This window comes from Dermacentor albipictus, chromosome 5 (genome assembly GCF_038994185.2).
Source record: "Dermacentor albipictus isolate Rhodes 1998 colony chromosome 5, USDA_Dalb.pri_finalv2, whole genome shotgun sequence".
NCBI lineage: Eukaryota > Metazoa > Arthropoda > Arachnida > Ixodida > Ixodidae > Dermacentor > Dermacentor albipictus.
The window spans coordinates 164276825-164291268 of NC_091825.1; the positions used below are offsets into that span (position 1 = coordinate 164276825).

General features: G+C 43.6%; 1 protein-coding gene across 2 annotated transcripts in view; it reads right to left on the reverse strand.

Moving 5' to 3' along the window:
• Window positions 1-14444, reverse strand: part of LOC135917554 (uncharacterized) — a 225255-nt gene that overhangs the window by 21278 nt on the left and 189533 nt on the right. For both annotated transcript variants that reach the window (XM_070539282.1, XM_070539284.1), the window contains exons 4-6: window positions 11478-11583; window positions 5274-5332; window positions 895-1107 (exon numbers count right to left, since the gene is read on the reverse strand). In XM_070539282.1, coding sequence (XP_070395383.1) covers window positions 1049-1107; window positions 5274-5332; window positions 11478-11583 — 224 coding nt within the window. In that variant the 3' untranslated portion in view covers window positions 895-1048. The remainder of the gene's footprint in view (window positions 1-894; window positions 1108-5273; window positions 5333-11477; window positions 11584-14444) is intronic.

Below are 14444 nucleotides of genomic sequence, written 5' to 3' on the forward strand. Positions count from 1 at the left end.
CAACGTTGAATTAACGGACGGAAGTCGACTATATATATAGAACACTGAGCAACATGGTGTAAGGAAGACTCCACAAGAATAAAGTGAAGATTGGCATAAATATGACTGTCTTAATGGCATGGCTGCAGTGTTACATCCACGGTGTTTCACTCTAATGCCAGTGCACACAATTGTCATCGTTGGGGCTGACCGGTTAGCCAATTTCACAGTAATACCACATTCACTCAACAATACTGTTTCTTGAGACAGGACAGCTTTGGACACTGACATGTACAAAACCTCTTGGCAGTCTATGAACACAGCACTGAACATGGTATGCTAGATTTCAGCTTGCACAGTGACCGTGTGGCCGATTGTTCACAAGAACGCATGTGATCAGCAGGCAACCCATCTCATATCAAAATTATAAGTACAGGACATGACAAAAGGCGCTGCTTGAACATACTATATGGAACAATTTTTTAATGTTGACATCTCCGTTAATTGCACACTTTGTCTAAGGTTTGCACTGTTGTCGTAATATCATCAGCCTCCCAAGTGTGTGCTGCCATAATTCAGCAGTGAGCATTATTGAGAAATGCTACTGCTTAGCATTTTGAATTGCCAGCTATTAGTGCTTATGCGCTATGTCGCGTGTTAGTTTAACGCTGGATTATTCAGCATACTTATTAGCTGGGCAGTCTCGAGAAGGGCAAGAAAGAAGAAAACCACACAAAACATTTGTAGTCTGGTAATTATATTTCCCTACAGACTATATTTACGCCTTTACCTATGTACCCAATTTATGCCGCATGCATAATAATGTAACTCATTATAAACAACAGAATGGGAAAATGAGTGGACGCTAAGCAAGACACTCAACAAAAGCGCAGACAAAACAAAAAAGCGACCTACATTTCGAAGTGTTTTGATTTTTCGTTGGCTCTTCTTTCTCCAGTGATTCTTTTGTTGCTTGTTTTAAATAGCCTATGTACATACACCGTCTCATATATATATATTTGTATATATATATATATATGTATAAATAGTTTCCTAGAGCAGGCGACGCCTATCGGATCCAGTAGGACTGCATCATTTGGATCGTCGTATCGAATTCAGGAGGCGCTGCTGGGGAAAAGGGAAGCACAGTGAGGCACGCAGAAATGAAGTGATTCACAATTGGCAACAAAAGCAAGCACTACATACTACACAAAGCAAACACAAGAAGAGAGCAATGTCTACATATGGTCTACAAACAAATTGTGCAGGGAAGCTTGGGAAAGCACTTGTAGGGACAAGGTATGTAGCCTTCTGATATACATTGAGTCTATATGTAGCTGGCGGAAGGATGAAAATAACAAAAAAAAAAACGGTGCAGTGTCAGTAGTAGACACTGCCACAGGGCACATGACATAAACTCCTCGAACAACCCAAAGATTTGGGTGAAATCACTTTTCATAAATAGATTACCACCTCGCGCGCACACACACACACACACACACACACACACACACACACACACACACACACACACACACACACACACACACACACACAGATATATATATATATATATATATATATATATATATATATATATATATATATATATATATATATATATATATATATATATATATATATATATATATATTGCACTTGAAGAAAGTTCGTGTGACCTTGAAGAATTGTTCACTGAAGTGATGGCCTTATATGAGAATTTAGAAGACCTCATAGTAGAAGACAGTTCAATTTCACAGCCTGAGCGCTCTCCCACCACCAGGAATCTACCAAGAGTCGCTCGGTGGTGTAATCTTCCTTCGTGTAATTGTCGTATACTTCACTATCACTAATACTGCTTCGCGTTTCCGACGAAACTGTAGCCTCGCTGTTTTTTTTTCTTTTATTCTGTGAGTCCGAGTATTAGCGCTGCTGCTCGTGACTGCTGCTGATTCTGAATCCGGCTTGGCCTCATTTCGGTTGCTGAGTGAATTTTGCAGGGTGTCCCAACTATCATGCACCAAGCCCAAGATCAAAAGCAGTTGCGTTGCTCGAAGAAAATTTACTGCATATTGTTTCCAGTACAGTGAAATAGCCGCCATTAATTTTTTCGTTCCTGAAATTTAATTCGACAATTGCAATTAATTATCTAATTCGAGAAGTACTGTCCTAATTATCAAACTGTCAATCAGGCTTTTGTAGGCACCCCAGGCACCCCCGAATGACATCTAACTGCTGTGTTTTCAGCGACATACTAATTGCTCTCAATTTTTTCCGACTGGCAAACAAACCTCACGAAATATGAAAAATACCACGTGGCTACGCTCCCACCCGCATCATAAAGCAGCGCCCTCAAATAAGCTTATTGAAAGCAACTGCATTGCCTATCGCAAACCCAAAGAGGCAGCGCACCACCTTAATTATGGAACGGAAGGAGCACCGACAGCAGGTTTCGCGGCTTTGCAGCTATACCTTCCTCTGTACGTCACACTTATCCGTATCTAAAGGCCGACTGATCCCATTGATAACAAAAGCCCCTTGATAACGCGGTCGAAGCGCTGCTCTGACATGCACGAAACGCGAAAAGCAATGTAATACGCATAGCATGTTTCAAAATCCCGGCTCTGCTCGCACCGAATCGACAGAGTGCGCGCGCAGCTATATTTCGCGCCAGAAATTTGCGACGGAACGTTGCTCCTCAGGGCGACCGACCGCGGGAGTAACACGCGCTGGAGTTGAGTAGAAACCGCCCGCTGAGAAGGCGTCAGGGCCCGCGTCACGCCGCCATTTATTCATGGTGTCGTTCTGCAGGCGACTACATGAAGTTGTCTCTCTCTCTCTTGCTTCGGAGCAAAGCCAAATTAAAGTGACCGTTTTATTTTTCATGAAAGTGTATACGTGCTGCAAAAAACAGGGTCGTGGGAAAAAATAAAAGCGAAATAAACAGACTGGAAAGCGACACACGTGTAGACAAAAGGCAAAACCGATGCTTTCAAAAAAGTAAATATAGCACTTCTAAATGAGCCGAATTGGCAATTGGGACGCCTGCACAAAAAACAAACTGAAGAAATACATCAGATTTCAGTGTGCCCTTATTATCTATGAATTGGTAAGCGCCGTTGAACGCCAGCTGCTGCCTAGAGGACATGTTAGAACAGGTGTCTCTTTCTGCAGCTATGCAGTACTGAGTTCGCTTTATCACATCTTCAGTGGCTTTCTTGATGACGGACGCTGAAATTCGACGACAGACATCCGTTATCCTTGCCTCGACCTAATCTGACGTCCGTATAGATCATGTAAATACGTTCTTTCACATAACTTCAAAGATATCGAGTGGAGAGAGGTCAGGTGGCCTGGCCGGCCAATTTCGCATGAAAAGTCGCATCCACGCAGCCAGTTTCGTGCTCGGCTGCTGCTGTGTGCTGGTGCCCCACCTTGCTGATACCGCGGAAGTGGAAGACGTGATAGTGGGACTTCACTGAGAAACTCATCCACCACTCCTTCCAGTATTTCGTCCATCCAATGCTGTCCATTCAGTGTGTGATCGAAGAAGGTGGGACCGAACATAGTACCGGCGTAAATTTAAAGAAACACAGGGCGACTGGGACGAAACAAAACGCAACTTTAAACATTTGCACTGACGTTGTCAATTCGCTTTTGTGGTGATAGGCCTTGTGGAAAAAAAAGAAAGAGTCATCCGTGCACTTTATCTACGCTAAGACAACAGCTATCACAGATTGTTTCCAACTAACGCCAAACGCGACGTGTTACTTCGGCCGGGGCGCGGCAATAAAGCACTAGCTCGATCACGATGTTTTACAGTGAAGCTGTATATGGCTAGTCGATTGGAAAGAGAAGCGAGACTGAGACACATCCTTCACGTGCATTACATACGCCGTTGATAAAAGACAACCGAAGGGGTCACTAAAGCCTACAGGTTTTTCGGAAGGTTAAAAAAGCACGCAAAGCTTTTTGAAGTGAGGTGAACATACAGCAACATATTCATTCTCTAGGCATAAGCTATCCATACCTTTAGAAATAATTGTTAATTTGCTACCTCCTTCTCTTTAAAATATTTAATAAGCTTTTTCCTGTGTATTTATTTAAATCTATTGTGTATGTTCATAGTGTTTAGATTGGAAATTTAAAACAATTTTGAAGTGAGAAAATACGGACGAGGCAGCCGCCGCTGGAAGTTCTAATGCGCTTCTTCTCCTGTTGTCAGGATTTGCAGGAATAAAGCGAAGTATGAATTAAAATCCGTGCGCGTCCGCGCCAACAATGATGCAGTAAGCTATTAGCCACAATAAAATTTTAAGTCAAAATGTCGAGGCAAGTCAAAATAAACCTCAAATGATGTGGTGGACAAAACTCTGGCAATGACACGTTAGGTGGAGTGGAGGGGGGTAGGCTTCGGCATCGCCTGGTGGGGGGGGGGGGGGCTGAGCCCCCCTCCCGGAAAAGTCCGGAGGGAGCTCGATTCCCCCCCCCCCCCCCCTTAGTTGGCGCCTATGATTTACAGTAAATGCTTCTCATTGCATTAGAAAGGATAGATAACAGGACACCCAACGCAAGTGCACATGTTCTTTTCTTTTTTTCATTTCATTGCCTTCTTGGAAAGCACAGTTTGGTGATATGTGATCATATACTTTGCGACAGTTTAATGATCTTGATGCCTTATTAGCCTAGATATATGGCACTGTTAATACATCAGATGTTGAAATGTAGAGGAGCACGTGAACCACTCAAATTTCGGGTGTGGGTGTGCGTGAGGAAGAAATATAAGGACTGCTATAGCATGCGTATATACTGAACGACAGAGCAGAGCACTGCTAACAATGCAGCATAGCCAACAGATCGGAAAAGAGCAAAGCACTACGCTAAAACTTATGAGTTGGCTGCACGAATGCTAAATACTGCAGCTTTCTCTCTAATGCTTGTAATACTCACCTTCGGCATCTTAGTGGTTAATAGGCACATTGAGTGTTGTTCAAATGGAAAAGAAAAACAGGGAGATAGGTTATCATTCTCTTTACCTTTATAGATGCCATAAAAATGCTCACTGAATGAGAGGTTGTGCCCATAAGCAATAACAGCATTTAAAAATGTCTACAAAAAAATAAAATAGCCCAAAAAATAAAGGAATGCTCGGTGTTCTTCTTTTGCAGGAAATGAACTTCATGTGATTTTGTTGGTGCAGTCAGATCCGCTATACTGTGCTCGCTCTCCTATGGTACACATCACAAAGGTTGATGTGGCAAAATGAACAAAAGTAAAGAAAGGTGGGAACTCACTTTTTAGTGATGCAGTGTCCTTGTTTTCACAACGCTGCCCAATAAATCCTTCTGCACATCTGAAAGTAAAAAGCAAGCAGGGCTTTAATAACGGCTACACCATACTGTTAAGTAAGCTGCACCAGTGGTACAAAAGTTACTTGTCTGCATGCTACATCTTTGATTTTTCTCTTTCAGATGCAAAGTTGAATGGTTTGAGGTATGCATGGTGTTCTGATATATGATCTGTGGCAGTGTATATCCATCGATGAGGCAACGTGAGGGCACTTTCACCACAGCTGCTAGGAACAAGTTTGCAAGTTATAAAGAGCGAGTTCAGCGTTGTGTCCACCTTGCCAATGATATGTTCATTAGGCAAGAATCAGCTCATACGTGCATCCTGATTACATCTGATTCCCGTAGATTCCCATGAGAAATTCCCACACGACTTGACACTGGTCGGCGTTTTTCTGTGTTGGAAAAAATCCTCTGAGAGTAATTTTCACATCCCCATAATTTGTACAGCAGTCAGAATACAGAAAGCTGGCAGATGAAAGCTTAAGGGTCTGTACTACATTTGTTCAGACGTTGGTTAGCTTAAACCACTGAGATTCGATCCAAAAATTGCCACTGATGGCTGCAGAGAAAAGGCTTTCATAACAGTAGGCCACTGGGACCGGACAAATGATGCACCAAAAACACCTAAAAGTGCCTAAAACACATTCACAAAGCTTGGTTTGCTCAGTCCTGAAAGCTAGTTACAGAGTTACTGCTTTTTAAACCAGAGCAATGGAGCATAATTGCAGCACTGCACCCGAAATTGTTTCACAGCTGTTTAAGACTTAGTACCACACAGCATCTGTGCATCTACAATGTGCTATTTTGTTTTATTATGCTGTGAACCCTGTGTAATTGCTCATTTTCTCAATATTACTAAATTGCAAAAAGAAAAAGAAAAACTGTTGAACCAAGCCTTCCTATTTAAAACTTCATATGTAGTTGATCACAAGACTTCCTGCATTCATGCAAGAGGAATGTTAACTTACTATTAAGCACAATCACCTTGCTTACTATAATTTGCTTTTAATATTTTAGCTCATTGAAGATCGATGTTTTATAGTACCCTGCTAACAAGACTCAGTGTTTAATGTATAACAAGTATCAATGTTTTTTAAGTTTACTGCAACCACCATTCACAAACTGTGGCACTCAATGCATGTGACGATCAATGTACAACTTATTTTTGAGAAAATTAATCGGGTCAAGTGAACATTTAGGCACACGTGTGTATACTCAAAGTCTCACCACACGTTTGCATACACCAAGTCTAAAACTTTCAATGCAAAGCTTAGCCTTGAATGCAGTGATGACAGAAGCATGGTGCCTAAGATGCAGCGAATCCTCTATTTCTGTCCATAAAAGGTGTAGCGATGGTCAGACCACAGGTAATAAAAGACATGAAACACTGTTTGGTGTACATATAATTGTACGATCACGTCAGTGTTTACCCACTCCAGTGTGTGCCTTGTCTTCAGAAGCTTACAGGTAGATGCAAGGTTGCATTGTAGTCTTATGTCACGACTCATGGCTCTTTCGGTTGTTTCCGCGTACAGTGGGAGACCGCACTACTGCATCACAATGCTTCTGCGAACCACGTTTCCACAGACACTGCCAGAATACTCAATGTTTATGGTTCTGAATGGGACAAACTTCCACTGCTGGTTTCGTGGCATGAGCAAACCTCACCAGCGCTGACTTTTGCTAATGATGGTATTGTCACGAGAGAGCAGATATGGTGTTTGTTTAAATTTTTCAGCTTTCCATCATGTTTTTATCCATGTATTTGATCGTAATTATCGCGAGTAAGTGTCCCGTAGGTTGAATTTTCCGATCCACTTTAAGTGCCAGCTGTGTTTGCAAGCCCCAAGTTTAAAGGCTTATACAAGCTAAAAACGTGCACTTGCTTAGAAAGTGATACTGGTAACGTGCCAATAAGTAGACCAGCACGTAGTGTACTGACAGTAATGATACAATCATGTGTAAACAAGAAATAAGACTTCAGTGTAGATCACAGCTACCTCACAGCTCCCGCAGGCAAATATGGTAAGACATTCAGTGTTTTCATACATGCCAGTGGTCACAAGTTGTGCTTTTTATCACTATTACTGGTACGTAACTTGACTGAAAGCATTACATCTTTCTGGTTGAGATAAGGAGAGGTGATCCATAGGCCTTCTAGACCTGGATGACTATCGACATAGTGTCCGGCACCTCCTAGACTTTGTCCGTGCCACCTCAAACTTGTCCTCCCCTACCGCACAACCACAGTCATCTTCTCTCTTTTCCGAATGCCTATGCAGTTTCTCTTCGTTAAAAAATAATAATCATCAAATTGCTGTGTTGTTGCATCATGTTGTTTTGCTGCAGTGCACAAGGTTGAAAATAAAAATAAACAAATGAGCCGAATTGCCCTTATAGTTATGTGCTTCGAGATTATGATGCAGGCATAATGCAATTTGCAGCATACACATCGATGGAGAACATGACAAGGACAAGGCAGTACACAGACTGAGCAGCCCCATTGCGCCACATGTTGCCCTTCTCTTTTTTGATCATAGCTGTCATCTTTGAAAATACATAATCTGAAGCGCTCTATGTGAACCATCTTTAATCATGTGCACATTCCCGCTAACACTCTTGAGAAATTTACAGTAATTAACAGGCATATTACATTGACCAATTTGTGAGCAAATGAGAAGAGTTGCTTTAGTGTGAGTATAATGTTTTGCAAATGCAGGAAATCCGGTAATTTGTGCTGTATAACATGGTAATCGGCCAAAGTTATTGCCAGATTAAGGGAATGTGTACATACATTTTTATGGTTGCATAAACAATGTATTTAGCACATCAACAAATGTAAGAGAACCAGCTAAAATACACTTTGATTAGACTTTGAAATCTGTCAGCCTATGCTGATTGAGAAAGCTCTACCCAACAAAATTGGCATCCTTATGGCATCCCTTTTTTATATAATCGAGCCTTCTTATCTCGAACACAGATATTTCAAACTGTTGGTGCAAATACCTCCATCAAAATCTCTTATCAAAGGCACAGAATCATATAGCTCTAGCCTTCCATATTGAGCTCCGTCAATGGGACAATGCTTTATTGGGTGACTAATTAATATAAAGCATGGCTTCAATAAAGTAGGCTTTCTCTTAGCACTTCCTTTGTGCTGGCACTACATTGGGTCAACAGCTACCTATCATTTATTTACCTGTACTTACATCCCAAATAACACAAAATGTTATGAGTTATGCTGTAGTGGAAGGCTTTGGATTAATTTTGACCCTGTGAGGTTCTTAACATGCACCCAAAGTTAGGCACAGGGACGTGTTTTTATTCTATCCCCATATCGAAATGCGGTCGTTGCACTGGAATCTGCGACTTCCTTATATTGCACGACGATATGTGCTTGATAATCAGTCGTGAGGTCCTTGCTCACAAAATTTGCTTATTTTTATGCCTATGCCACACTATTTCTGCCTATTGACCCTTTTCGCGAAGCAGTTTGCGCTAGAGAAACAAGATGGCGCTTTTGGCAACGCGCCGCACTTTACTTTTCGAAGCGAGATCAGGTTGCCTTAGAACGCGCACCTATAAAGCGAGATATAAGAAGGAAGAAGAAGCATGCGCTTGCTGCGGTAAAGCTAGGGAAACGATGGAGCATGTTTTATAAGAATGGGAAGACGTCTGCTCAGCGGTCGATTTAGGCACCAATGGCCTACTTGAAGCCCTTGGGTTCAGCGAGAGAAGGGGGAAAGTAAACATGTCCGCAATAAAGATTAGTAAGAGGCAATTGGAAGATTGGTGGAAGAAAAGTAGGGAAACGACAAAAGACGGAGACGTACAAAAGCACAGTTCGCAATAGAGGATCAGAAAATTTGGGCGTGGCAGTTCATAGTTCTTTTTTTTCTTTTTTTTCATTTTTAATCTAGGTAGGACATTAGACAGTATAATAGCAAGAGCTTGTTGGTGCAACCCACTGCCTGCCTCGTTCCAAAGGGTACGCTCATAACATCCATCCATCCATCCGCACGTTGCCTCAGCGAAAGCGCACGAATACGAAACCATTACCTCTTCTTCCCTGCTTCTGTGCGATCAGCTGTCACAAATGCAACTCCGTTTTTACTAATGCACTGTGCTCCATTCATGCTGCAAAATATATGGGTTGGTGGAGTGAAGATGTGTGCAGTAGTTGGCTGCGAAAATTGTGACTGGAATATTAAGGCATGGAATGAATCTGTGTCCAAGTTCACGGACTACTGCTACACAAGGACTGCCTGTTTTACCGGCTCTTTGCGATGCACAGCTTCCCTCGACGATAAAAAAAATTCACTCATCCACCAGTGCTGTAGCGCTAACCTCCAAGGAAAGGACTTCAACCCCGGAATGTCTACTCGTTATACAGTGACAAAGGGACTAGCACCGCTTCTTGGCATATAGTAAGTTTCTCGTACGTTATCTACACACATTCACCCAGCTCGCATGTAATCTTACGCCCGCTCTATTGCCAATGTATTAAGAGTAAGTGAACGGGCGCAGACTTAATTGAATCCATGAGCCAAAGCATGGGTGACGGCGACTACACTGACAGTACACCAATGTTCGAAGCTGTACGCTTCGTAACGGTTCACGCAGTAAGCGAGTGACTAACGATAATATGTATTTGCTACAATCTATAACAGCGTACACAACCTCTACGTTACCAACCCGTCGTGGCTGCTCAGTGGCTATGGTGCTGGGCTGCTGAGCACGAGATGGCAGGATCGAATCCCGGCCGCGGCGGCAGCGATTTCGATGGGGGCGGAATGCTAAAACACCCGTGTACTTAGATTTAGGTGCACGTTAAAGAAACCCAGGTGGTCTAACTTTCCGGAGTCCTCCACCATGACGTGCCTCATAATGAGAAAATGTTTTTGACACGTTAAACCTCATAATTTAATTTAATTTTAATCTACGTTACCAGCCTTGTGCCCAGCAAGAACAAATCTATCTCAACTGAGCACATCCGTGACTGATCAGGCAGAAAAACAATCAGATAGTGACTGCCCGGGGAACATTACTGAATCAGAAATGTGACAAGCGACTGCTTAAAAGCGTTTGCTAAATAAAGAACGAAGAGCTAAACGCACAGATACTGATTCAATTCATAAGCGAAAAGCGAGGATAGCTTGGGATACATTTTCAGCTCCGCTTTTATTCCAAGCACCGTATACGCTGCTTGTGCCATTTGGACAAAGCGTAATGAGCTCTGAAAGCACTGACATGTCCTTTGAAGCTGTAGCCAAAGCTTCGCGTGTCGTCCACCCAGTCACCATCTACGATATCCGCCGAACCTGAGGTTTGCAGAGCCACACCGGCGTCATGTACAGTCGGCGTCACCTTTGTGTAGAGCGCGGGAACGGCGGCCTCCGGGGGGCGCCCCTGAGGAAGCCTGCGCCGTATAACGGTAGCTGGTGGGCACATCTGGACCCAGCAACTACCGACAGACGTCGCTGGCTTGCTACTGAGCGCCCCAGCAGCCCCCGCTCCCGCATTCTACACAAGGGTGACGCCGATTGTATATTGTAAACACAGAGGCAACGGAGGCAGCTGAGGCAAGCAATGGACGCATCACCACTTGATCAAGCATGGCAGCGCCCACGGGATCGCCGTGAAAAGGGCCAATATTTCATCTTCGTTGAGCAGTTATCAGCGGTAGCCATGGTGACGCCGCACGCTTGGTGGGCTCATGGGACCTTTCGGTCATTGGTACGCGCCGCGGCACGTGCGCGTGCACGGCCACAAACGGCCCTTCCTGTGCGGTCGTGATGTGACAGCGCATCAGCGTCCACGCCTCCCGTAGGATGGTTTAATTGAATGGCGCTCTTTATTCAGCACGGCTACGGGAGCCTACATACGCGCGCGACTTCCACATGTATGCTTCCTGTAAGTGCGGCAAGCACACCCGCTCCGCAGTGCGTCCCAACCTCTTCCCAGATTACGTATCTTAAATTTGATGCAGATATCAGAGATGATAATCATGGCAAATTTTATAACTGGTATTATTACAGAACTATGGCAAATTATATATACCCATGCTATTCGCAATAGGAACTTATGGATTTCGGCCGCCAGAGCAGCGTTCTCTGGCGGCCTAAGTTATAGAGAACAGACACTCACTGGCAGACGGGCTCCTTGACGGCCTCGTAGAAGATGCAAGTCCCTCCGTTGAGGCAGTAGGAGACCAGCGGGCAGGGCCGTCCTTTCAAGGGCCATAGTGTAGAGTCTATTACGCCACGAACGACAGCAAAAGGGGCGCGTTTTTGAATCAACGTCAGTGGGCACTCGCGCTGCGCCGACAGGCTCTCTTGCTCTCTTTCTTGCTCGGTGCAGGCAAGCATCTCCGAGGCGGCAACAGGCGCACGTGCACAGGCCACGCGGGACATGCGCTCTTTACCTCGGCTAATCCCCCGCCAGCTCCCTTTTCTGTGCGCACAGCTACAAACATGTGCTCGCCTTGGTGGAGTGTGACCGCTATAACGCCGCAGTATATGCGCCAACCTTGTTTTCGAGACTGATTGACGGATGGCGTTTTATATCGCAAGGGTGTACCTTGGCTGTAAGATACTCGTACGCGGAGGTTTTCGCATGGCTCCCCCATTGGAATGTGGCCGCCGTGGCTGGATACTGAACCCGCTAGCGCACCACTCCGCAGCATGACGCCATTTCCAATGGGCCAGCGCGGGTATGGTGCTAAAGCGGTCGTGACTTTACCTGCGCCTATTTCTGGCTTTTTGACCAGTTGTTCTTGGCTTACGCTGGAACTGGCGCCTTGCAGTTTGCTTATCTTTCTCCGAGGTCTATACTGTATTCCTAGACTCGTGTTTTGAAAGCGCCAGACGAACGAACTCGACGTGGCCTTACCAGATCGCCAAAGATGCCTCGCTCGGGAGCTATACAGCACTACAGATAGTTCGAAGTGTGGACTCGCTGCTCATCGCTAAATGTACTTCCACATTTTAAAGGAATTTCTGGTATAGATGTGCCGTCTACGAGATGGCCACTAAACTCTATAAGTTGCCGTCACGAATGAGAATTCAGTAACTTCGCCTTAAATGTTACAGAAGCAGATGTATCTATAATTAAAATCTTCTAGGCGCTTTGTTATATTCTGTAAACGGGTCTTATTTTCAAATGGAATGAAGAATGAATGTGAATTTGATAGGCGGAAGTTAATTTGGTCCCATTGTCCCTTTTCTTTTTCCTCAAGTGTCAAGGGTCTTTGCAACAGAACTAAATGCGGCACAGTCCACCAAGAATTCCATCGAATGCACACACGGCCTAGTCTGCTTTATTTATTTCTAAGGTATATATATATATATATATATATATATATATATATATATATATATATATATATATATATATATATATATATATATATATATATATATATATATATATATATATATATATAAACCTTTCTCTTCTCCTTGCCCTCACCTGCACACTGTTAGCCGACTGCGTGTCAAGCTGCGCTGCGTCGCACATATTTTTTTTTCCGAGGACAAAATGTTCCATTTGCATCGCATACTTGTGTTTGATTTGCTTTTTCTTTTCCTTTTGAGTAGTATTTTGCCAATCGGGCCTAGTGAGTATGCAAACGTCGTCGAAGGAATTAATATGTTACGTGCCACTGCGGCTGATTCATAAACGATAAGGCAGCTACGCGCGGACAGGCATTTAGTGACTATCTAAAGCGCAAAGTGAAGAGGACCTTGTTTAGGAATACAATTGCCATATATATACATATACGATTTATGCATATACTAAGTCCTCAGATCAGAACGCATATTAAACCCTAGCTGCTACGTGCGCTGTTATTGCGACGCGCGCAGTGTTGAACGTTTCGGGACGCATAATCGGCTAACAATGCCGAGCAATACCTGTGCCGTGCGGCGATGCATGCTTCATCTACTAAGTCTATTCGCAGTTGCGAAGCTAAGGGCATGCCGCATGGCGCTCTCATGCGATGTAGATTAATGCACGAGCAATACTGTGGCGCAGACATACAAGCAATTAACGGTTTCTCGAAGCGGTTCACATGCATGGACGTCGTGCATAATAGCATATCGCAAGACTACAAAGATCGTGCGCTGCTGATCTGACTTGGAAAGAAATATTTTACTGCAACATGTGCATTTTTTTTTTTTCATTTCGAGGGGTTGAATACATGAACAGCTCGTTGGGAAATTAATTATAGAGGAAACCGAATGAGCGCGTGATAAGTTATTTAGTGCTGATATAAGCGATATGTTTCTGTTCTTCTTTAATGATACGCGCATACGCTTTCCTGTATCACTGTGTTTGCGACTTCCTCGTTCTCACCTGCGATTCCTTTTTTATTTTGCATGCACATGTAATGACTTGTTACTAAGTATCTTCATTTTTAGTGCGCGGCAGTAAATTTTTGTTTCATAAATCATAAAAAGGCAGGAAGTTCAAGAAAATTTCTTGGTGTGTGACCGCCCAAATATGGGCAGCCAAAGATTATCGCGACATTGCTCAGACAAGCGCTTGGTGCAGTGTGCGCATTGCTTCCTTGCAGCCTAGAGTCTTGATTGTTGTCTATTAATGTGTCTCCTTCGTGGAAGTTTACCGAGCGGGACAGGATCTAAATGCACATCTATATATCTCAGTGCTGACGGCCTCGAAATGCGTTTTACCGCATTCCACGCGCTCTCGCAAGCTTAGCAGTAAATGTCTGCATATGCCAGTTTCGAAGGAACTAGGTGAACATCTGACACCATGGCATGCTACGACTTGCTTTACATTCGTTTTTCTTATAAATCTATTTTCTTTGTATGGCTATCTTTTTTCCTAATGCGCTTCTCATCGCTCGAGGTTTTTGACAAGCTGGGGAGAAAACAGAATCGTAGAGATAGAAAAGAATTAACAACAACAAAAAAAGACATCGCGAGTCCTCGATTTGACATAACGTGCACATGCCATGCGTGCGTGCGGTGTACGCATATGTATTGCACATTGAAAGCACGTAGCCGCAGCAAATTCGACTAGAGGAGCGAGTCCTATCGAGTGAGCGCTTTAGCATATCGGTATAGTTGTCTGGTTCCAGGTGTGAAATCA